The sequence below is a fragment of the Saccostrea cucullata genome, unplaced genomic scaffold (assembly GCF_032062105.1).
Source record: "Saccostrea cucullata isolate Sc308-1 unplaced genomic scaffold, CSIRO_AGI_Scuc_v1 ctg5321, whole genome shotgun sequence".
Taxonomy (NCBI): domain Eukaryota; kingdom Metazoa; phylum Mollusca; class Bivalvia; order Ostreida; family Ostreidae; genus Saccostrea; species Saccostrea cuccullata.
Window position 1 is genome coordinate 73,674 of NW_026920019.1, and position 24,536 is coordinate 98,209.

At 31.1% G+C, this 24,536-nt stretch overlaps 2 protein-coding genes across 2 annotated transcripts; both read left to right on the plus strand.

Moving 5' to 3' along the window:
* Positions 1-60: 60 nt before the first annotated feature.
* On the plus strand, positions 61-24,122 carry LOC134241776 (uncharacterized). Its single transcript, XM_062723798.1, has 14 exons — positions 61-130; positions 1,926-2,123; positions 2,278-2,506; positions 13,230-13,349; positions 13,639-13,693; positions 13,800-13,850; positions 14,702-14,805; positions 15,408-15,485; positions 16,126-16,647; positions 17,189-17,260; positions 17,936-17,998; positions 19,465-19,533; positions 20,210-20,272; positions 24,013-24,122. The coding sequence occupies exons 2-14, from the start codon at positions 2,079-2,081 to the stop codon at positions 24,105-24,107; spliced, it is 1,566 nt and encodes a 521-aa protein (XP_062579782.1). The 5' UTR covers positions 61-130; positions 1,926-2,078; the 3' UTR covers positions 24,108-24,122.
* On the plus strand, positions 20,917-23,076 carry LOC134241711 (uncharacterized). The gene is made up of 4 exons (XM_062723735.1): positions 20,917-21,193; positions 21,736-21,807; positions 22,484-22,564; positions 23,048-23,076. The coding sequence occupies exons 1-4, from the start codon at positions 20,938-20,940 to the stop codon at positions 23,074-23,076; spliced, it is 438 nt and encodes a 145-aa protein (XP_062579719.1). The 5' UTR covers positions 20,917-20,937.
* Positions 24,123-24,536: the final 414 nt, after the last annotated feature.

The following is a 24,536-nucleotide window of genomic DNA, read 5'->3' on the forward strand; positions in this document are numbered from 1 at the left end:
TCTCTCATTAAAATTCGCGATTTGACGGAAATCCGATTGCGTAGTGAAGGAGCGGTAACTCTTTTATAGGTCTATGGACATGATCAAAATCGAAAGTAGGATTGTCCCAACAAAAACATTTTTTAATCTGGTAAGTTTTATTTTTCATTTACTTACATTTAAATTGTGTATTTTTAAGGATAGTTAAAAGCAGATGTTAAATAGTTTGAATTAAAAATAGATATCGATGTTTTGAATAATTTTATCAGCACATAGGCCTAGAACAAGCTTGTTTAGATCGAAATCTAAGATTAACAGGAAATGGGATATGTATGACCTGGGACCCCTGCATCACTATATAGTCAGGTGCTCTAACGATTTAGCCGCCCAATATGCACGGCACAAACCATTGTACTTTCCCAGCCAGGTGCTCTACTGACTGGACTAGCCAGTTTGAAATATCAACTGCCCAAACCATTACATTAATTAGTAGTCGCTGTATACTATTGTAAAACTGTGATTCAAATGAATGATTGATTGAGTATGTAAGAGAAAGAACATGATATTGCATGTATATCCTGTTCAAAAGTGAAAAAAGAGTGCTGTTTTATTTATTATCAGACCTGGCGGCAGAACTGGGGGGAGGGGGGGGGGGTCAAAGGCTATCCTATTTTATTTTGAGTATATTGCTAGATTTGTGATAGCAATATACTCAGAATAAAAATAGGGATGGCCTTTGACCCTTTTGATCCCCCCATGTAAGGTCGAGCATTGGCAAAGTTAGGGGATTTGGAAAGGTACATGTAATGAAGTGGGTTTTTTTCCAAATTATTTCGGGAATTTGACAGCTCCCCCCCCCCTCCCCTCAACTTTTTAAACGTTAAACCAATCCCCCTACAACCTTGCACATTTCAAACTTAATATTGCTAGGGGCCTGATATCTACATGTAATGTTATAATTGGAAACAGGGGAGGGGTGCAGGTTGTCTTTGTGATTATACATGTACATGTAACTTCCTATATTGTCAACTTACCCATTCTATGTTTTTCTATGTTATGAAAAAATGAAAATAAAAAAAAGAGGATATTATGAAACATCCTCCTTATTAATGTATGTTATACAAACAGGAAGAAAATGTTTTTTCATGAAATGGTCTGACATATTCAAGGTTAATTAAATATTGGTACATATGGTATACCAAATCTACTTTTATAATTTATCTTATGTATATATTTGTTTTGGGATCATTCTATTTTTCGTTTCATCTTAAGTAATCTTAAATCCTTTTATCTTCAATTTAATTGGTTCATTTAATATTATCCAATTGTTTAAAACCTTGAGTATAAGTAACCGTTCAAACTAAGCAAAATTGGGCAGTATATAACATTTTAAAGAAGAAATTATTTCCATGCAGTTGATATCCGATGCATCTTGTTGTATGTAACTTTCGTATTTAATATGTATGCTGCAGAAAGGGTATCTTAATGTCAATGTTTATGAAAGTACATGTAAATTGTTTTTTTTTCTAAATGTATTCTTTATTTTTGTTTTAGGCCATGTCTTTTTTCCATATACATGTGCTTCATAAATGAAATGGATACTACCATCTTATTCATCATTTTCCCTTAACTGCTCGGTTACTTACAGTAACTGGCTGAATAGACCAGTATCAAAAATGAGGGTTTTTTAATGAACCACATATATAAAATTATTATTTTTCGAAGAATTTTGATTTTTTTTTTAAAACTCCGCTGCCATTTTACAAAAATACGACCCGCGCTTCTCAACTCACTAATCTTTTCAAGAAAGCAGAAAGATTACAAATCACGACAAACACTTGATGATGCACAGTTAGTTAAATTCTCATTTCTCTAGATGTTTCTCTCAAAGTCTGTATATGAAATACGGTTTTTGTATAATCGCTTGATTTATCATGTATTTGCAGGTATGATCCGAACTTTCCTTATATTAATATGACCCGATAATTACGGGTACTGGTGTTGTTTCTGTTGGTATCAATATTATCATGAGAATGTAACACCGGGAAGAGAAAGAAAGAAGAAGAAGAAAGAAATGACAGAAAATCTTGTGTGTTAGAATGGGAAAATATTCTGTGTTGTTCCTCATTTTACAGTTATTAAAAGTAATACAAACTTAAAGGAGTTATATTAGTTATTCATTTACATCTGTTTTAATTTTATATTTATGAAGTTTTAACTTTTCACAGTTAAAAACAAATCTTTAAAAAAATATACGAATAACAAGTATATTATTAATATTTTTTTTTATTTGGACAGATAACTCAAGTTGAGACATTCACTAAACCTTGTAATGCATCCCTGCTGACAGTTTCCATTGTTACCCGTTGTCCCACAGACGAAGCATCTTATAACATATCTGCCCGCCAAAAGAACTGTTCATCATTGGTGGATAGCAGCAGTTGTGAATCCTTCGAATACCATTGTGTTTTGAGCGAAGATCTCAATAGTGCCATTGAAGTATGTGCGCCATCATTTTTTATAATAGGTATGTTGAGAACACTTACTCTTTTTGATTGCTTTTTATCCCCTCGCACAACTAGCTGCGGAGGGGATATAGCATCGCGAATGTGCGTATGTGTGTGTGTTAGTGTGTGTGTTCGTTACACCTTGTTGGCATTGACAGAAACCTTTGCATTAACCATTCTCAGCATTTACGTACGTGTGTGGCAGTATGAAAGGATGAAGCCTATTCATTTTCAAGTTCATTTAATGAAATTCTTCTTCAGATATCTGTGTTTTTACTGCCTCGAAACCCTGACATTTTTTGTACGAATTGACAATAATCATTTGTTGGCAAGATTGACAGAGAACCTTTGCATTAACCACTCCCAGCGTTTACATATACTTGTGTGGCATTATAAAAAGATTAAGAATTTGTTGAACATCGCGGTTTTATTACCAAATTCCAACAGGTGTCTGGGAATTTGGGCTGCATGTTATTCCTGTAAGCTGTAATGCAATTTGATTTTTGTTAAAAATAGACATCCTCCACCCCAATAATTTTGTTTAAATAATAAATAGTGCTGAAAAACAATTTAATATCTTATATTAACAGTGTATTATTTAAAATTGAATTATTTAAAACTTTTGCATTTTGTAAAAAATGGATCAACAACAACACCTCACTAATGATTTTGTCAAAGGTAAGGGAGTTGATCCTTATGTTGCGGGTTTGAATCTCTTTGTGGAACGTGAAGACTGGTCCTTCGAATGAGACCCTGTAAACCAAGGGCCTATATCCCAGTAGATGCGTGCATAAAAAGATCCCTCACTGCTCAATGGTCGTCAGTTCAGACAGTTCCTATTATATTGATTGATTGATTGTATATTGTTTAACGTCCCTCTCGAGAATTTTTCAATCATATGGAGACGTCACCAATGCCGGTGAAGGGCTTCAAATTTAGACCTATACTCGGCACTCAGGGCCATTGAGCAGTGAGGGTTCTTTATCGTGCCAACGCCTACCGGGACACGGGACCTACGTTTTTAAGGTCATATCCGAAAGACCCGTGACTTTCACCTCTAGTGCCGAGCGCTTGGCGAAGGAACAGTCACTACCTTTGTTTACGTCTTAGGTATGACGCGGCGCCGCGAACGAGAATCGAACCCGGACCTCCCGATCACGAAGCGAACGCTCTACCACTAGGCTACCGTGACCGGTAGTTCCTATTATAGAAAAAGAATGTGCAGCTCTCCACCGGCAGGCCTTGTAGCAACCTCTAATGATAAAACGCCGCTTAATGATACAAATAGCATTAAGAGTTGCAATTGCAACGCTAAATGCCATCAATCATTGCATTAATAGCTGACATCATCAACCGCTAATGCTAAATCGCCGCTTAATGACAGAATTATATCATTAAGCGTCACAAATGCAATTCAACACCGACGCTTAATGCAACAAGCAAATATCGACATATTCGACGCTTAATGATACACACTGGTGTACCATTAAGCGTTGCAGTTGCAACCCTTAATGATATAAAATTTCGAAATCGCTTGTTATATCTAAGAGAAACACACATCTATCTTTCCTGAACAATGCGATATCACTTGTCAAAATATTCATATATGCTCTTGTGCTATATAAATAGTAATTATTGATGTTTTACTGTGTTTTCTATCTAGTCAAGGGAACGTCGTTAAGCCTCGGATGTTTAAGAGACAGATAGTCAGATAGCTAGAAGAAAGAGATACAAACAAAGGAATAAATAAAATGATATTCAAATCCTTTTAAAAGAACCTTTTTTTATTACTGAAAATACAGAATTCCTTTTAATTTGATACAATGATTTCAATACTCAACCTAAAATTTATAGAATATGTTTAAATATTCCAGACTTTGTATTTTAGATTTGATACAGCTTAACACATGTCACTGTTAACGTGTCAGATATACGTATCGAGAAATAAATTCATAATTTTCACTATAATTGTATTTTTAATCTGCTTCGTTTCTCCAAATTTCGATAAAGAGAGACATCAATATTGACTATTTATGTTTAAGGATATTAAACACAAAGAATGCAAATGTATGCAATACATTGAATAATATGTTATTTTGAGAAAAGGTTCATCATCCTTTATTTGCTATCAGTTTTACTTGAATGCATTACTGTGGCATGATTATTTAAGAATCAATTTTGAAAACTAGTACATGTATATAATTGTCAAATTATGAAAACCATGTCGAATGAAGTTGATGAAGCTTATGTTTTTAAAATTCTAAATGACGCATACTTCATTTTGTAGTATATTTGCCTGTCTGTCTGTCCGTCTGTCTATAAACAATTTTTTAAATGCTACTACTCCTGCAGTTTTGGTCTGATTTCAATATAACTTAGCACACAAATAGACTACACTAAGATACTTAATTTCTGCATTGGTTTTTGATTTCTTCCTTTGTTACTAAAGATAGAAATAATATAATAAAATGCTACTTATCCAACATTTTTTGTCTGATTTCTAAATAACTTAGCTCACATGTAGACTACATTTAAAGATATAGTTTTTTGATTTCGATCAATGGTGTTGCCGTGGTTACTAAAATAGAAATTTCTGTGAAATTCATTCAAAATGCTACTGATCCTACAGTTTTAGTCAGATTGTAATATAATTTGGCATGCAAGTAGACTATACTGGCATACACTATTATCAGTTTCGTATTTTGAGTGTGTTGATTGATGTTGCCATGGTAACTAATATTAAAAATTCTGTAAAATTTTATTGAAAGCTATAACTACTGTTATAGTTTTATTGCAATCTTGCCACAAAAAATAGACTTAATTAAGGACCATTATTCTTTTTATTGCTTTTATAAAGTTTTATGCCCCAATTGCTACTTTTTTCTTCCTTTATTATTAGTAAGTACAAACGAGTAGAGCTACAGTCTCGACAGAGATAATTTTTTTCTTTCGATATATAAGACTAAGTTTACATCTGACTAATATTAAAATGAAATAGATTTAAATGAATAGTCCTTTTTTCGGTACAAGAGAGACCCTCTCTATTAATGCATATACTAGTATTCATTTCTTGTATATTATTCTTTTAGAAAAATGGTCCTTCTCCCAAAAAAAATGTTGGAACCTTTTTCTCAATCTTAACCTTGAAATGTAATGAAATATTAGGAATAGGAGTCAAAACGTCATTACATCAAAGTTTCAAAGTTTTTACTATTGTTAATTAAATTCCAAAGTTTTCATTGTAGTAAATCAAGGTTTTTACTACAAAGTTCCAAAGTTTTCACTATTAATAGTAAATTTAAGTTCTAAATGTTTACTTTGGTACTATAGTTAACTTAAGTAAACTGTAGTATTTTTTAAGGATATGTTCGTTTTTCTACACCAGCCGTGAAAAAAAAACTTATTTCACTTTGTCGTCTAATGTAACATCACCGACTTTCTCATCAAAATAAAACAAAACGCCGATCAAACTACGCTGTAGTTTAATGGAAGTGTTCAATTTAAGGAGAAGTAATGAGACAAAGATTGTTTGTAAGCGTCGGGATGGGATGGGGTAGGGGTTATTTACATTAATAGATATTTTATGTTGGTTAAGGTAGGATTCTTCTCGCATTTCTTGTATTTAAAAATTAATGAAATGATCACAGAATCAAGAGGACAATATTTGTGATGGTATCAGTTAGAATAAATTTGACCGTTTAATATTAGAGGCAAGGGTTAGGTCAAGGTCATATCCTGGAAATTAAGGTCAGACGACACGTTCCTTAAAAATATGCTATAAGATACAGATCTATAAGATGTTTTGTATCTCTTGGAATAAGATAAATAATATTCATATTTGGCATTCTCTTCTGATTTCTACATTGTTTTCAAAATGTTTTAAAATATAGGTACACCAAAAATGGTGAGATAGGCCGTTCAGAGTATTATTCATAAGGGTTATATAAGAAATATGAACCTTTGGTATCTTGTCCAAATGGCTGGTAAGGTACTCTTATTTTTTGCGAGGAATCTTGTTTAAGTACCTATTCTGCAATGACAATCTCTTAAGAAAAATTATATATTTTTGAGGAACGTGTCGTCTGACCTTAACATTAATTTAAAACCAGATATCTCTGTCAAGAATGTAGCTCTTCTGGTTTGTACTTATAACAAAGGATGAGAAAAGAAGCCATCACCATCAGACCAAACCTGTAGAAGGAGTAGCGTTTTAAATGGAATTTCACAGAAATTTCTATTTTTACTTATCATGGCAACCTTGTTCATCAAAATCAAAACTGATGCACTATTTTATGTATTTTAGTGTAGTCTACTTGTGTGAGTTATATTGAAATCAGACAAAAAATGTAGGAAAGGTAGTGTTTTAAAGAAATTTCACAGAAAATTCTATTTTTAATAAACATGGCAACACTGTTCATCGAAATCAAAAAACCGATGAAATATCCTATGTATCTTAGTGAAGTATATTTGTGTGCCATTTTATACTGAAATCAGACCAAAACTGTAGGAGGACTAGCGTTTTAAAAAAAAATTGTTTACAGACAGACAGCTAGCTATATACGTATATAGACGGACGGACGCATCACTATAGCATAAGCTCTTCTAGTCTCTGACCAGTAGAGCTAAAAATTACTGTTTCCAATAATGCAATCCCTACTTGTAGTTCAAAAGATTATTATTTTTTTTATTTTTGCACAAAAAGAGACTGCCATATAGGTATATATGGGTAATTTAGATAAAATGGATATATGCTCTAATTTTCTTAAATTTTTAGGATTTATTTGTTATTTTTATATGCTTCCTATACATATATTTAAATTCTTCCAATTTTCACATATAGTAAAGTTGGCACATAAAAATACAAAATGATACAAAAACTAATAGTTTTGATCGTTTACTAAGATAACACTTTTTACGGATCTTTGGATCAAATCTGTACTTGGATTTGAAGCATTTAAAAGCAAACATAGTTCTAGTATGTGTGAAAAATCTTATTTATTTGATATATTTTGAAACTTTAGTCCCTTATTATTAATATATATAACTTACATTTGAAAATTTCATCTAGTTTTGTTCTATAATAATTTTAAGTGCAGGAAAAAAGGGATTTTCATGCGCCGCCATTAGGCCAAAAATAAAGTCCTGCTAGTTTTCAACCGCAGATTACCATTTCTATTTCAAATTGTATAATTGTGATGAGGAAAGAAAAATATAGTCTTATAAACCTCTTACATCTAAATATATGATATATCAATAAATATAAATAAATATACTTTGAATATTCCATCTAGTCAGACACCAGAGAAGAACCCTACTTACGTTAAATATTTCTTTAAAGGGGCATAGACACAGTTTCTGCTAAAATTTCAAAATTAATTTTTTTATTTTTAAAAATATTTAACTAGGGTCTTTCTAATGATCATAAAAAATTTGAACGTCTGTTGTCGAGATACAAGACAGATTTAGAGCTCCAAACCTTTGTTATGTAAACAAGGTATGAGTCATGTTTTTGTTTACACAAGTTAATGTATGTTCGTTCAAAGTAGATAATTTCAAATACGAATTACTTTTAAATACGATTCAACAGTTACTATTGATTTGCTGAACTTCATTTTGTTATAATTATGATATTTTCTATATGTAAACAAAAACAAGGCACGAGCCTTGTTTACATTATGAAGAACTTATAGTTCTGTATCTTGTTTGTTAATTAACAAATGATGTTCAAATTTTTGCTAATCAATAGACGATGCCTTAGGTAGAAATTGTAAGCATTAAAATTGGTTTTATAAAAATCAGTTGAAACTGTGTCCAAGCCCCTTTAATGTTTTGGGGAAGATTAGGGATTTTTTAATTATTTTTTTTTTATTTTTTTCCTCTTTACTTAGAAAATTTCACCACAGACTTGCTTTATATGCAACTTACGTTTCTTTTTATCATTATATTACATGTGCTACCCAGGGTCTTCAAGTTATTATTTCCAATCAAATTTTGTTTTTTTTTTATAACGATAAAAAATGAAAATGAATTAAATGTCATTGCAATAAAAACTCTAGCTCGTGCTTATTTTTGCCAATTAGACAGCATACAGAAAGACGTCTGTGTTTCTTTCTTTCCTTGTATGCCAAGGATGCCATGCTTTAAATACCAAGAGTCCAAGCATTTCAAAGCATTGTACTTTATGTTTGGAATAATTAGAAACAATAATGTCTTATATTCTTCAAAAGTTGTTAATTCTATTCCTAACTAGAAAGATTTCAGTCTGTCTCCACTGCAATTGTCAGTAAAGAATGGTCTATTTCGGTATACATGTGCCATTTCTACTCGTCTGTAAGTCGGTTCTGCTTAATACAAGAGTCCAAGGGGCCACATCGCTCACCTGAGCAATTGTTTAGGAAAATGCACATATCAGATCAGAAATGAAAGTTTACTGGGGGTGGTGGGTGGGGAAGGGGGCTTGAATTTTAACCCCCAAGGGGATCATGATTTGAACAAACTAGAATCTACACTACCTAATTAAGGATGATTCCCTATAAATTTCAACAAGCATGGCTTTGAAGTACTTGAAAAGACTATTTTAAAAGGTTTCCCTATATATACCTATGTTAAACTTTTATCTGCTATTTGGCCCCACCCTACTCCCGGGGGTCATGATTTGAACAAATTTGAATCGACACTACCTGGGGATGATTCCACAGGAGTATCATCTTTCCTGTCTCAATGGTTCTTGAGAAGAAGATTTTTTCCCTATATATTCCTATGTAAAACTTTGATCGGCCATTTTGGCCCAACCCTACCCCCGGCGTCAATGATTTGAACAAACTTGAATCTACACCACCTAAGGATGATTCCACATGAATTTCATCTTTTCTGGCTAAGTGGTTCTTGAGAAGAAGTTTTAAAGATTTGTCCTATATATTTCTATGTAAAACTTTGATCGGCCATTTTCGCCCCACCCTACCCCCGGGGGTCATGATTTGAACAAATTTGAATCTACACTACCTGAGGATGATTCCACATGAAGTACATCTTTCCTGGCCTAGTGGTTCTTGAGAAGAAGATTTTTAAAGATTTTTCCTATATATTCCTTTGTAAAAATTTGATCGGCCATTTTGACCCCACCATACCCCTGGGGGTCATAATTTGAACAAACTTGAATCTACACTACATGAGGATGATTCCACATGAGTTTCAACTTTCCTGGCCCAGTGTTTCTTGAGAAGAAGATTTTTTTAAAAAAAATACCATTATTTTTCTCTAATTCATGATTATCTCCACTTGGAAAAAGGCGTGGCCTTTTGTTTGAACAAACATGAATCCCCTTTACCCAAGAATACTTTGAAGCAAGTTTGGTTGAAATTGACCCAGTGGTTCTTGAGAAGAAGATGAAAATGTGAAAAGTTTACGACAACAACGACGACGACAACGACAGACAACGGACAAATTTTGATCAGAAAAGCTCACTTGAGCCTTTGGCTCAGGTGAGCTAATAAGTGTGAAATTTAGACAGTTTTTTTTTACTCACGGCTGATGCTAGATAGCGGACATGTCCCTAACAAGAAATACTATAGAAAACTACATAGTTTACTATAGTTCAATATAATTAACTAGAGAAGCAGTGTAAAAACTTTGAAACTATGATTTGCTAATGTGAAAACTTTGGAACGTCGCTAACCACTGTCAAAATGTACGATCCTCTCCCAATCTGGCCGTAGTTGTATGAGACGAGAATATTTTGTACTTTATTAAAGTATTAACCAATTCAAGTAAAACATAGTCGGACCTTTCATGCGACCTTTCAATACCCATTTGCAGTGAAAAAAAATGCTTCTAATGAATACTAGTATTAATAGAGAGGGTCTCTCTTGTACCGAAAAAAAGAACTATATTCATTTTAATCTATTTCATTTTAATACTAGTCAGATGTAAACGAAAGAGAAAAAAATATACTATAAATGAAATATGCGTCATTAAGAATAAAAAAAAAAACAGCCTCTTCAACCTCATATGTATATTGTAATTTGATAAATAATAGAATTCAAAATTGATTATAAAATAATCATGCAACAGTGATGTATTCAGGTAACACGGCTCACTATTAAAGCGTAAATGAACCTTTTTCTCAACAAAATATATAATATTGTATGTATTCCATGTACTTGTATTTTTTGTTATATATCCTTAAACACCCAATTTTATGTTGACGCCCCCAAAATCTACCTGATTCAAGATCAATAATTTACCGCCTGTCAATCATTAAAAAAACAATAGCTTCTGATTTGATTGACAGCTCAGCTACCTGTGCTTCCTGATAATCTGAGTTTGCATGTTTTGAAAACAATTACCTGGTCACGCGTCAAACGCTTTCATGTACCCGCATAGTATACATGCGGATTAGAAAACTCCAATATGTTTGAATTTTATTTAAAAAAATAATTGAAAGTAGATTGACATAATAAAATATTTCTTTTTCTATCTTCATTTCTGTTTGTTTCTGTTTGTTACTTGTAAGTGTTATATCGTCCACGTTTATCTGTAGAAAAAAAGACCGCGTCCACAGAAACCGGCTCTAATTACCGCCGTAATTAGAAGTCCGACGAACTAAATTATTTTTTTTTTTAGAAATGGGATAGAAGAAAAATATTCAGCACTAATAAACGACAAAGCATAGTTTTTAAAAGATGTTTTATTTTGCACTACGGCTACAATCCGCACGATGTAGCACAGAAATTTGATGTCAAATTTCCTCTAGCTTATATACGTAATGAAAATGTGAAGATAACTATAGAAATCGATTCTGAAAAGAAATCTTTCTAAAAATAAAATTTTGTTAACACACGAAAAATAAAAAATATGGATAAGTTTTAACAACATTGTTGGCCATAAAAAAAAAACATTCCGATCGCGGTAAATACATGTTCACATGCACGACGAATAGGTGGATCAGTATTTTTTTTATTTCAATTGTCAGACTTTTTTAATCAAGTGATTTCTTTTATTGAAGATTAAAAAAAGATTTGTAGTTTTTACTGGTGAATTTTTCTTGTAAGGAAAACATTTTCTAAAACGATATACATGAATCTTATTTTTTTCCCCCTTCAAAACATTATCATGATTACGATAAAAGCGTTTAGTTTACAAATAAATTCCATATTAAAATAATTATTTTACGTAGTTTCACTCAAAACCAGACACAAAACACGTAATGTTGACCCCTGATTACCGAACACAGACTTCCTGTGTAATGCTACATATACACAGATTTTTGACATCTTGGGTATTGGGGGTCTCCAGGTAAATAACATCACTGTTTCTTTGACCACTCCCCCTCCTCAGGTAACCGTACGATAAAAAAATTGGGTCTTTAAACATAAGATGTCAATATTGATGTCTCTCTTTTTCGGATTTTGGAGAAACGAAGCAATAGTGAAAATCTCAATACGTATATCTGAAACGTTAACAGTGATATGTGTTAAGCTGTATCAAATCTAAAACATATATATATTTCAGGTTGACTATTCAAATCATTGTATAAATTTAAAAGGAATTTAATTGCTTGTTTGCCTCTGTATTCTCAGATTTTCAGTTTTTTAAAGGATTTGAATATTATTTTATTTATCCCTTTGTTTGTATCTCATTCTTCCAGCTATCTCTTAAACATCCGGGGTTTAAGACGCTCCCTTGACTAGATAGAAAACACAGTAAAACTTAAATAATTACTATTTATATAGCACAAGGGCATATATAAGTAATTTCACAAGTGATATCGCATTGTTCAGGAAAGGTGGATGTGTGTTTCTCTTAGATATTACAAGCGATTTCGAAATTTTATATCATTAAGGGTTGCAACTGCAACGCTTAATGATACATCAGTGTGTATCATTAAGCGTCGAATATGTCGATATTTGCTTGTTTCTTTAAGCGTCGATGTTGCACTGCATTTGTGACGCTTAATGATATAATTCTGTCATTTAACGGCGATTTAGCATTAGCGGTTGATAATGTCAGCTATTAATGCAATAATTTATGGCATTTAGCGTTGCAATTGCAACTCTTAATGCTATTTGTATCATTAAGCGGCGTTTTATCATTAGAGGTTGCTACAAGGCCTTCATATGAGCAAAAAATTTGTTAGAGGGACATTAAACTGAATACATTGTACTATCAATCTTTAACATGTTTAACGTCCCTCGAGAGAATTTATCTCTCATGAGATATTGCCATTAGCAGTGAAGATGCTGTCACGAGGGTTTGCTCCGCCTAGCGGTGCCCTTGCTTGTCTTTGGAAAAAAATATCAAATTTCAAACAGCATTTAAAATGCAACGATTTTTCTAAGAAGATTTTTAAAAATTCCAAACTTCAGTTTGCTAAATTATCATATTGACCTCAAAACAGTGATTATTGTATATTATTGAGGGGTATATACAGTCGTGTTTTAATTAATTTATCTTCATATAAACTGTCAATTGTCTCTTGTCGGAATTTTCCGGTTGAAGTTCTTTGTAATTGTCATAAGCTTGCAATTGAAATAAAAAAAATGATTGAATTTCTTGAGAAAGTCCTTTTTTTATCATCTTGTTAATTAACAGAACATGATTGTAACAAATATACCAAAACCACTGATTGAATTTTCATGTGTATCAGTCTCGGGTGACCAAATTGTTCATATTATTAATTATGTGTATTTGCATATTTAAATAACAATAATTTTCATTTGTTATGTTGTCTCACACTCTTTCTAGGACATGCCTGTGCTATGTTCAGCACCACTCTCCAGAGCATTATGAGGGTAGACAACATGACTTGTGGGAATGACACAGCAGGATGCCCATTCTCCTACCACTCTACCACTTCATATAAGTGTATGTTTTTATTTTGATTTTATCTTCAGTTATATCGTAGTAATAGTTTTATTGATAAATATATGCTAACTCAAAAGGTAAAAGCAGCTAGAGAAATTAGCATTTTTCAAGTTTTTTTTTAATACAAACCTTTTGATATTTTAAATGCAAAATATTATATGAGAAATATCAACATTTTTGGGCAGGACAAAAGGATAATAATTAATTAACTAGTGTCATTGGCGTTTTTTTTTTATGGAAAGATTTTTTACAAATATAATCTCACAAATGAAACTATATTTTTGAGCAGATCGGCACTGCATCCCAACAGAAAAACAGATTTATACTACAGAGGCCACAAAAAGGTATCAATCTTTTATTTATGCAATATTTCAAATGATGTATAGTAATAAGTTTAAAATAATTTTGAAAAAAAATCAAATTGATGATACATATCTACTACTTTAATAGAACAAGCAATTCCATCACCAAAGGTGAAATAAAGGAGCAATCAGATGACATGTAAGTTATAGAAACTCAAAAGAAGTAAGGCTAAGCATTAAAGGGACCTGAACACAGTTTCAACTGATTTTTCAACCCCAGTGTTAATGTTTACAATTTCTACCTAAGGCACCATCTATTGATTAGTAAAAATTTGAACATCACTTGTTGATTAACAAACAAGATACAAAACTTTAAGTTCCTCAAAATGTAAACAAGGCTCGGGGTTTTTTTTTTTTTGTTTTAGAAAATGTCATATTAATATCAAAATGAAGTTCAGCAAATCAATAGTAACTGTCGATTCGTATTTAAAATTAACTTTTATTTGAAATATCTACTTTGAACAAACATATATTAGTATATTAACCTGTGTAAACAAAAACATGACACTAGGCTTGTTTGGAGCTCTAAATCTGTCTTGTAACTGGACAACTGGCGTTCACATTTTTGATGGAATATTAGAAAGACCCTTGTTAAATATTTGTAAAAATGGAAAAATAAATTTTGAAATTTTAGCTGAAACTGTGTCTAATATGCCCCTTTGAACATGTTAAAAGATACAAATGTAGGTAGAGGAAGAGAGATGAGATTGTCCTATTGCATTTGAACATTTCTAAACTTTTAATGAAAATCATTTGATTCATACTCAGTATTAGATTGACAGGGCAGGTTGATAAGTATAAAAGATAACCGTGAATGAGAGCTGTATATTAGAATAACATTCTTGATAATAGTTAAAAAAAAAATAAAATAGTCAGAGAAATGTTTTCATTGCTTTAAACTTTTAAAATCAATGATCCTCTGAATTACTTATTTGCTATACACTAAGTATCTTTCGCCTAAAGATTTAACCTTGTGTTTCAATCTTTCAGGAACTCGGTCGTCATAGTAATAGTTGTCGTGATTCTCATAATTGGGGGTACGGCTACTGTACTGTTACTAATTTACTTTATGCGCCGCCCAAGAAGAAGACGAGGTTTGTTGAAAAAAATTCTTCATTTGATTTGAATTTTTCAAACATACAATTATAAATTATCAGTGTTAGCTGATATTGACAGAGCATCAGGTATTAGATCTAAAGAGCGGTCTTGTAATATTTACTTTAAGATAGATTTTTCAAATAGAAGAAAATACTTTTTATTCAGCTATTGCATTATTTTATGTTTAATAACTTCAAAGGGTTGATCAAACATTGTTCTTTTCTTTTTGTGTTCAGACAAATTTTTCATTCTAATTTCTTTAACTTAGAATAATAATATATACCCTTTATTTCAGGTCTGTTTCAAACAATAGAGCTAAAAGACATTGATAATGATATTTTTTTTTAAAGTTCAAAATTATTCTTTTCTATTGAAAAGATAATGATAAATAATGCAAAGGAACCTTTAATTTTTTTTTTTTACACTAGGATATATTTTAAGTGTTAAGAATTTAATTTATACCCCTTTTTCAAAGGAGATCTAGAGCAGTATATACTATTTTCCATTGTCTGTCTGTCTGTTGCATAAGAATGGAGATCGTACTAGTGAGCATCAGTTTCCAGAATTCTTGATGTTTTTATTTTACTTATCATTGCAGCCCCAGAAGCCAATCCAGTTAATCAAAACCTACCGCAACCAAGAGGTGAAAATGAATTACAAGATGATGGTAGCACAAGTAGCACAAGATATACACTAACATTCCGCGCTTAGTACTCTGTACAGAGTTTAGGGAATTGAACATACCCTTGAAATGTACACAATTGCATGTGTCCAAAAATTGGAAGTTTTAATAATTTTTCGATAAAATAAGTTTTTGAATATATTTTCATGTGAAATGTTATTAAAATATGTAAGTCGTAATGTTATACAGAAAATATTAACTTCAAATTTTTGTCTATGCACCTTTAAGATTTATACTGTGATTCTTTCCAATCAATTATATACCAACTTTGTGGAGTCAAATTTCCATGTTTTGCATCAGCTAGGTATTTATTCAAAAGCTGTTATTAAAATTACATGTAGCAGTATGAAAACAAACAATAATCAATATTGTTTTCTTAACACATCATGTACATGTGCTCAAAGCTTTAAAAATGTGGAAATTTTTCATATTGTGATTTTCAAATATGCACTTACTATTAATTTGATCATTTATTTTAATGCAATGCAACATAATTATGAACATTTCAATAACAAGGAAAATTTTATAAAATTTTTATAAAAGTTGCAGCTTTAATTTAAGGGAAAAAAAGAGAGAGAAAAGAACCCCTGACAGAATTTCTTTAGACTTTTTAAGTTATTGCTATTTATTTCAGACAGTAACCACCAGGCGATGGCTAAGATAGATGTAGATACAACGGAAAAGAACAAAAGAGTAATGCTGAAATGCTCAATGAATTTTCTCACAAAGAGTCTGGTAAATCCTGCCGAAACATGGACTAAGGATAAAATCAAACAGCATGTCAAAGGCATGATTAATGACCTAGAAGATGCAAAAGAAACGGATCTTCTTATTGAGTTTATCAGAACAATAGATCAAGATCCAAACATTCAAACAACTTTAATAAAATGTGGAGTGGAAATGTTTGAATTAATATCCTCAGTCCAGCAAAGATATAATGCAACAAAGGTTCAAATCATCAATGGATGTGTCTGTTTCGTTTTTTCTTTTGCTGATGAGAAGAGTATGGAGAAACTGTTAAATGATTTTTCCGAAAGAGGCAAACATTTTAGGAATTGCATTTCTAAAATTTTGTTGAACCAAACATTCTTAGGTATCTTTCAAATACATCCAAAGACAGTCACATGGAAGGCATGTGAACTCAAAGTTTACAAAGGTATGGTCATTTTGCAAATTTACGCATTCCTCTAATTAAGGTACATTGATACTCTGGTAAGAGAGATAACTCTTAATTACACAAATTTCTATTATTTCTTTATAAATCTGCCAAGTTTAAGTGCCTTTTTGTCAAATTTTGCCTCACAAGCCATGCTATTATTGTTTGTATTTCATTCAGCATATACATTTCCTTTGGAAAATCAAAAGAGTTGAAGAAAAATTTCATATGAGTGAACAGAGGGTTTATGAACCTTAAACTAATTGAATGAAAGTAATTAAAAAGGAGAAACCTGTACATGTAGCATACAAATGCGAGTCAAAAACTGAATTTCTATTCATTTCTGCTACATCCTGTAAAACAAGTGCGTTATGCTTAAAAGATCTGATTGTGTGCATGAAGATGTGCTATAACAGGAAAACCCAATTTACACTTTATTTTGTATATATCGAGTATCGTTCAGATTCGTTTTTCAATTTGTGGTAGTTAGGCTGTTGTACTTTGAATATTGGATTTGATAACAATTATAATTAAATGATAGGAGCAAAAGAAGTAGAACACATAAAACCAGAAAAACCTGGAACCTTGAAATATATGTTGGATATGGAAGAAGGTAAATTTTTAACTTTGTTTTGAACATAGTATTGATATCAATCAAAAGGATCAGAAACAAGTTCTAAATAACACATTGGGTTCTTATCCTTATATAATACAATATGTCATGCTAAAAGAAAAATAATACAATTGATACATGCAAAAATAGATACAATATAATGTAAAATAAATCATTTAGAGAATCTACAAGTTTCAACAATAAATTTATGATTAGCATTGTTGCAACCAATATTGAAATAACGACCACTATTGCAATAATTATATCAATAGTAGTTGAGAGTCCCTCAGTGCATTTCAAAAACAAACATAGTTAGTAACCACTATTGGAATTCGACCACTATTGAAATAATTATATTAATAGTGGTTGAAGTGCATTTCAATAGCAAACATAGTTAGTAACCACTATTGAAATACGACCACTATTGAAATAATTACACGAATAATGACATAGACATCTGGATTATAAAATATCACTTAAAAGATATAAAACAGATCACCAAAGCTTTGTGAGAATGCAGCAGTTAATTTATTTTGCTGACCGGTTTCGACTGATGTTCAAATGTTTGGTCTTCACTCTTCAGCTTTTATTTGTTTTCTGTTATAATCTTTACAAAAAGATCAAATGGCAAGAAGACAGATAAAAGTCGAAATAACTTGAAATTTTCTCAAATAGATATCGAGTTAGACGACCTAGAGGCACAACCAATGTTAGATGATACAGCTGAACCAGGGCTGGGTAATAACACAATAGAAGGTAAATTTTTAACTTTGTTTTGAACATAGTATTGATATCAATCAAAAGGATCAGAAACAAGTTCTAAATAACTCATTGGGTTCTTATCCTTATATAATACAATATGTCATGCTAAAAGAAAAATAATACAATTGATACATGCAAAAATAGATACAATATAATGTAAAATAAATCATTTAGAGAATCTACAAGTTTCAACAATAAATTTATGATTAGCAGTGTTGCAACCAATATTGAAATAACGACCACTATTGCAATAATTGTATCAATTGTAGTTGAGAGTCCCTCAGTGCATTTCAAAAACAAACATAGTTAGTAACCACTATTGGAATTCGACCACTATTGAAATAATTATATTAATAGTGGTTGAAGTGCATTTTAATAGCAAACATAGTTAGTAACCACTATTGAAATACGACCACTATTGAAATAATTACACGAATAATGACATAGACATCTGGATTATAAAATATCACTTAAAAGATATAAAACAGATCACCAAAGCTTTGTGAGAATGCAGCAGTTAATTTATTTTGTTGACCGGTTTCGACTGATGTTCAAATGTTTGGTCTTCACTCTTCAGCTTTTATTTGTTTTCTGTTATAATCTTTACAACTTCAACAACTTTAATAAAATGTGGAGTGGAAATGTTTGAATTAATATCCTCAGTCCAGCAAAGATATAATGCAACAAAGGTTCAAATCATCAATGGATGTGTCTGTTTCGTTTTTTCTTTTGCTGATGAGAAGAGTATGGAGAAACTGTTAAATGATTTTTCCGAAAGAGGCAAACATTTTAGGAATTGCATTTCTAAAATTTTGTTGAACCAAACATTCTTAGGTATCTTTCAAATACATCCAAAGACAGTCACATGGAAGGCATGTGAACTCAAAGTTTACAAAGGTAGGGTCATTTTGCAAAATTACGCATTCCTCTAATTAAAGTACATTGATACTCTGGTAAGAGAGATAAATCATAATTACACAAATTTCTATTATTTCTTTATAAATCTGCCAAGTTTAAGTGCCTTTTTGTCAAAATTTGCCTCGCAAGCCATGCTATTATTGTTTGTATTTCATTCAGCATATACATTTCCTTTGGAAAATCAAAAGAGTTGAAGAAAATTTTCATATGAGTGAACAGAGGGTTTATGAACCTTAAACTAATTGAATGAAAGTAATTAAAAAGGAGAAACCTGTACATGTAGCATACAAATGCGAGTCAAAAACTGAATTTCTATTCATTTCTGCTACATCCTGTAAAACAAGTGCGTTATGCTTAAAAGATCTGATTGTGTGCATGAAGATGTGCTATAACAGGAAAACCCAATTTACATTTTATTTTGTATATATCGAGTATCGTTCAGATTCGTTTTTCAATTTGTGGTAGTTAGGCTGTTGTACTTTGAATATTGGATTTTGATAACGATTATAATTAAATGATAGGAGCAAAAGAAGAAGAAGACATAGAACCAGAAAAACCTGGAACCTTGAAATATATGTTGTATATGGAAGAAGGTAAATTTTTAACTTTGTTTTGAACATAGTATTGATATCAATCAAAAGGATCAGAAACAAGTTCTAAATAACTCACTGGGTTCTTATCCTTATATAATACAATATGTCATGCTAAAAGAAAAATAATACAATTGATACATGCAAAAATAGATACAATATAATGTAAAATAAATCATTTAGAGAATCTACAAGTTTCAACAATAAATTTATGATTAGCAGTGTTGCAACCAATATTGAAATAACGACCACTATTGCAATAATTATATCAATAGTAGTTGAGAGTCCCTCAGTGCATTTCAAAAACAAACATAGTTAGTAACCACTATTGAAATTCGACCACTATTGAAATAATTATATCAATAGTGGTTAAGAGCGCATTTCAATAGCAAACATAGTTAGTAACCACTATTGAAATACGACCACTATTGAAATAATTACACGAATAATGACATAGACATCTGGATTATAAAATATCACTTAAAAGATATAAAACAGATCACCAAAGCTTTGTGAGAATGCAGCAGTTAATTTATTTTGTTGACCGGTTTCGACTGATGTTCAAATGTTTGGTCTTCACTCTTCAGCTTTTATTTGTTTTCTGTTATAATCTTTACAAAAAGATCAAATGGCAAGAAGACAGATAAAAGTCGAAATAACTTGAAATTTTCTCAAATAGATATCGAGTTAGACGACCTAGAGGCACAACCAATGTTAGATGAGACAGCTGAACCAGGGCTGGGTAATAACACAATAGAAGGTAAATTTTTTACTTTGTTTTGAACATAGTATTGATATCAATCAAAAGGATCAGAAACAAGTTCTAAATAACTCATTGGGTTCTTATCCTTATATAATACAATATGTCATGCTAAAAGAAAAATAATACAATTGATACATGCAAAAATAGATACAATATAATGTAAAATAAATCATTTAGAGAATCTACAAGTTTCAACAATAAATTTATGATTAGCAGTGTTGCAACCAATATTGAAATAACGACCACTATTGCAATAATTGTATCAATTGTAGTTGAGAGTCCCTCAGTGCATTTCAAAAACAAACATAGTTAGTAACCACTATTGGAATTCGACCACTATTGAAATAATTATATTAATAGTGGTTGAAGTGCATTTCAATAGCAAACATAGTTAGTAACCACTATTGAAATACGACCACTATTGAAATAATTACACGAATAATGACATAGACATCTGGATTATAAAATATCACTTAAAAGATATAAAACAGATCACCAAAGCTTTGTGAGAATGCAGCAGTTAATTTATTTTGTTGACCGGTTTCGACTGATGTTCAAATGTTTGGTCTTCACTCTTCAGCTTTTATTTGTTTTCTGTTATAATCTTTACAACTTCAACAACTTTAATAAAATGTGGAGTGGAAATGTTTGAATTAATATCCTCAGTCCAGCAAAGATATAATGCAACAAAGGTTCAAATCATCAATGGATGTGTCTGTTTCGTTTTTTCTTTTGCTGATGAGAAGAGTATGGAGAAACTGTTAAATGATTTTTCCGAAAGAGGCAAACATTTTAGGAATTGCATTTCTAAAATTTTGTTGAACCAAACATTCTTAGGTATCTTTCAAATACATCCAAAGACAGTCACATGGAAGGCATGTGAACTCAAAGTTTACAAAGGTAGGGTCATTTTGCAAAATTACGCATTCCTCTAATTAAAGTACATTGATACTCTGGTAAGAGAGATAAATCATAATTACACAAATTTCTATTATTTCTTTATAAATCTGCCAAGTTTAAGTGCCTTTTTGTCAAAATTTGCCTCGCAAGCCATGCTATTATTGTTTGTATTTCATTCAGCATATACATTTCCTTTGGAAAATCAAAAGAGTTGAAGAAAATTTTCATATGAGTGAACAGAGGGTTTATGAACCTTAAACTAATTGAATGAAAGTAATTAAAAAGGAGAAACCTGTACATGTAGCATACAAATGCGAGTCAAAAACTGAATTTCTATTCATTTCTGCTACATCCTGTAAAACAAGTGCGTTATGCTTAAAAGATCTGATTGTGTGCATGAAGATGTGCTATAACAGGAAAACCCAATTTACATTTTATTTTGTATATATCGAGTATCGTTCAGATTCGTTTTTCAATTTGTGGTAGTTAGGCTGTTGTACTTTGAATATTGGATTTTGATAACGATTATAATTAAATGATAGGAGCAAAAGAAGAAGAAGACATAGAACCAGAAAAACCTGGAACCTTGAAATATATGTTGTATATGGAAGAAGGTAAATTTTTAACTTTGTTTTGAACATAGTATTGATATCAATCAAAAGGATCAGAAACAAGTTCTAAATAACTCACTGGGTTCTTATCCTTATATAATACAATATGTCATGCTAAAAGAAAAAAAAATACAATTGATACATGCAAAAATAGATACAATATAATGTAAAATAAATCATTTAGAGAATCTACAAGTTTCAACAATAAATTTATGATTAGCAGTGTTGCAACCAATATTGAAATAACGACCACTATTGCAATAATTATATCAATAGTAGTTGAGAGTCCCTCAGTGCATTTCAAAAACAAACATAGTTAGTAACCACTATTGGAATTCGACCACTATTGAAATAATTATATTAATAGTGGTTGAAGTGCATTTCAATAGCAAACATAGTTAGTAACCACTATTGAAATACGACCACTATTGAAATAATTACACGAATAATGACATAGACATCTGGATTATAAAATATCACTTAAAAGATATAAAACAGATCACCAAAGCTTTGTGAGAATGCAGCAGTTAATTTATTTTGCTGACCGGTTTCGACTGATGTTCAAATGTTTGGTCTTCACTCTTCAGCTTTTATTTGTTTTCTGTTATAATCTTTACAAAAAGATCAAATGGCAAGAAGACAGATAAAAGTCGAAATAACTTGAAATTTTCTCAAATAGATATCGAGTTAGACGACCTAGAGGCACTACCAATGTTAGAAGCTACAGCTGAATCAGGGCTGGGTAATAACACAATAGAAGGTAAATTTTTAACTTTGTTTTGAACATAGTATTGATATCAATCAAAAGGATCAGAAACAAGTTCTAAATAACTCACTGGGTTCTTATCCTTATATAATACAATATGTCATGCTAAAAGAAAAATAATACAATTGATACATGCAAAAATAGATACAATATAATGTAAAATAAATCATTTAGAGAATCTACAAGTTTCAACAATAAATTTATGATTAGCAGTGTTGCAACCAATATTGAAATAACGACCACTATTGCAATAATTGTATCAATAGTAGTTGAGAGTCCCTCAGTGCATTTCAAAAACAAACATAGTTAGTAACCACTATTGGAATTCGACCACTATTGAAATAATTATATTAATAGTGGTTGAAGTGCATTTCAATAGCAAACATAGTTAGTAACCACTATTGAAATACGACCACTATTGAAATAATTACACGAATAATGACATAGACATCTGGATTATAAAATATCACTTAAAAGATATAAAACAGATCACCAAAGCTTTGTGAGAATGCAGCAGTTAATTTATTTTGTTGACCGGTTTCGACTGATGTTCAAATGTTTGGTCTTCACTCTTCAGCTTTTATTTGTTTTCTGTTATAATCTTTACAACTTCAACAACTTTAATAAAATGTGGAGTGGAAATGTTTGAATTAATATCCTCAGTCCAGCAAAGATATAATGCAACAAAGGTTCAAATCATCAATGGATGTGTCTGTTTCGTTTTTTCTTTTGCTGATGAGAAGAGTATGGAGAAACTGTTAAATGATTTTTCCGAAAGAGGCAAACATTTTAGGAATTGCATTTCTAAAATTTTGTTGAACCAAACATTCTTAGGTATCTTTCAAATACATCCAAAGACAGTCACATGGAAGGCATGTGAACTCAAAGTTTACAAAGGTAGGGTCATTTTGCAAATTTACGCATTCCTCTAATTAAGGTACATTGATACTCTGGTAAGAGAGATAACTCTTAATTACACAAATTTCTATTATTTCTTTATAAATCTGTCAAGTTTAAGTGCCTTTTTGTCAAATTTTGCCTCGCAAGCCATGCTATTATTTTTTGTATTTCATTCGGCATATACATTTCCTTTGGAAAATCAAAAGAGTTGAAGAAAAATTTCATATGAGTGAACAGAGGGTTTATGAACCTTAAACTAATTGAATGAAAATAATTAAAAAGGAGAAACCTGTACATGTAGCATACAAATGCGAGTCAAAAACTGAATTTCTATTCATTTCTGCTACATCCTGTAAAACAAGTGCGTTATGCTTAAAAAAAGATCTGATTGTGTGCATGAAGATGTGCTATAACAGGAAAACCCAATTTACATTTTATTTTGTATATATCGAGTATCGTTCAGATTCGTTTTTCAATTTGTGGTAGTTAGGCTGTTGTACTTTGAATATTGGATTTTGATAACGATTATAATTAAATGATAGGAGCAAAAGAAGTAGAACACATAAAACCAGAAAAACCTGGAACCTTGAAATATATGTTGGATATGGAAGAAGGTAAATTTTTAACTTTGTTTTGAACATAGTATTGATATCAATCAAAAGGATCAGAAACAAGTTCTAAATAACTCACTGGGTTCTTATCCTTATATAATACAATATGTCATGCTAAAAGAAAAATAATACAATTGATACATGCAAAAATAGATACAATATAATGTAAAATAAATCATTTAGAAAATCTACAAGTTTCAACAATAAATTTATGATTAGCAGTGTTGCAACCAATATTGAAATAACGACCACTATTGCAATAATTATATCAATAGTAGTTGAGAGTCCCTCAGAGCATTTCAAAAACAAACATAGTTAGTAACCACTATTGGAATTCGACCACTATTGAAATAATTATATTAATAGTGGTTGAAGTGCATTTCAATAGCAAACATAGTTAGTAACCACTATTGAAATACGACCACTATTGAAATAATTACACGAATAATGGTTGA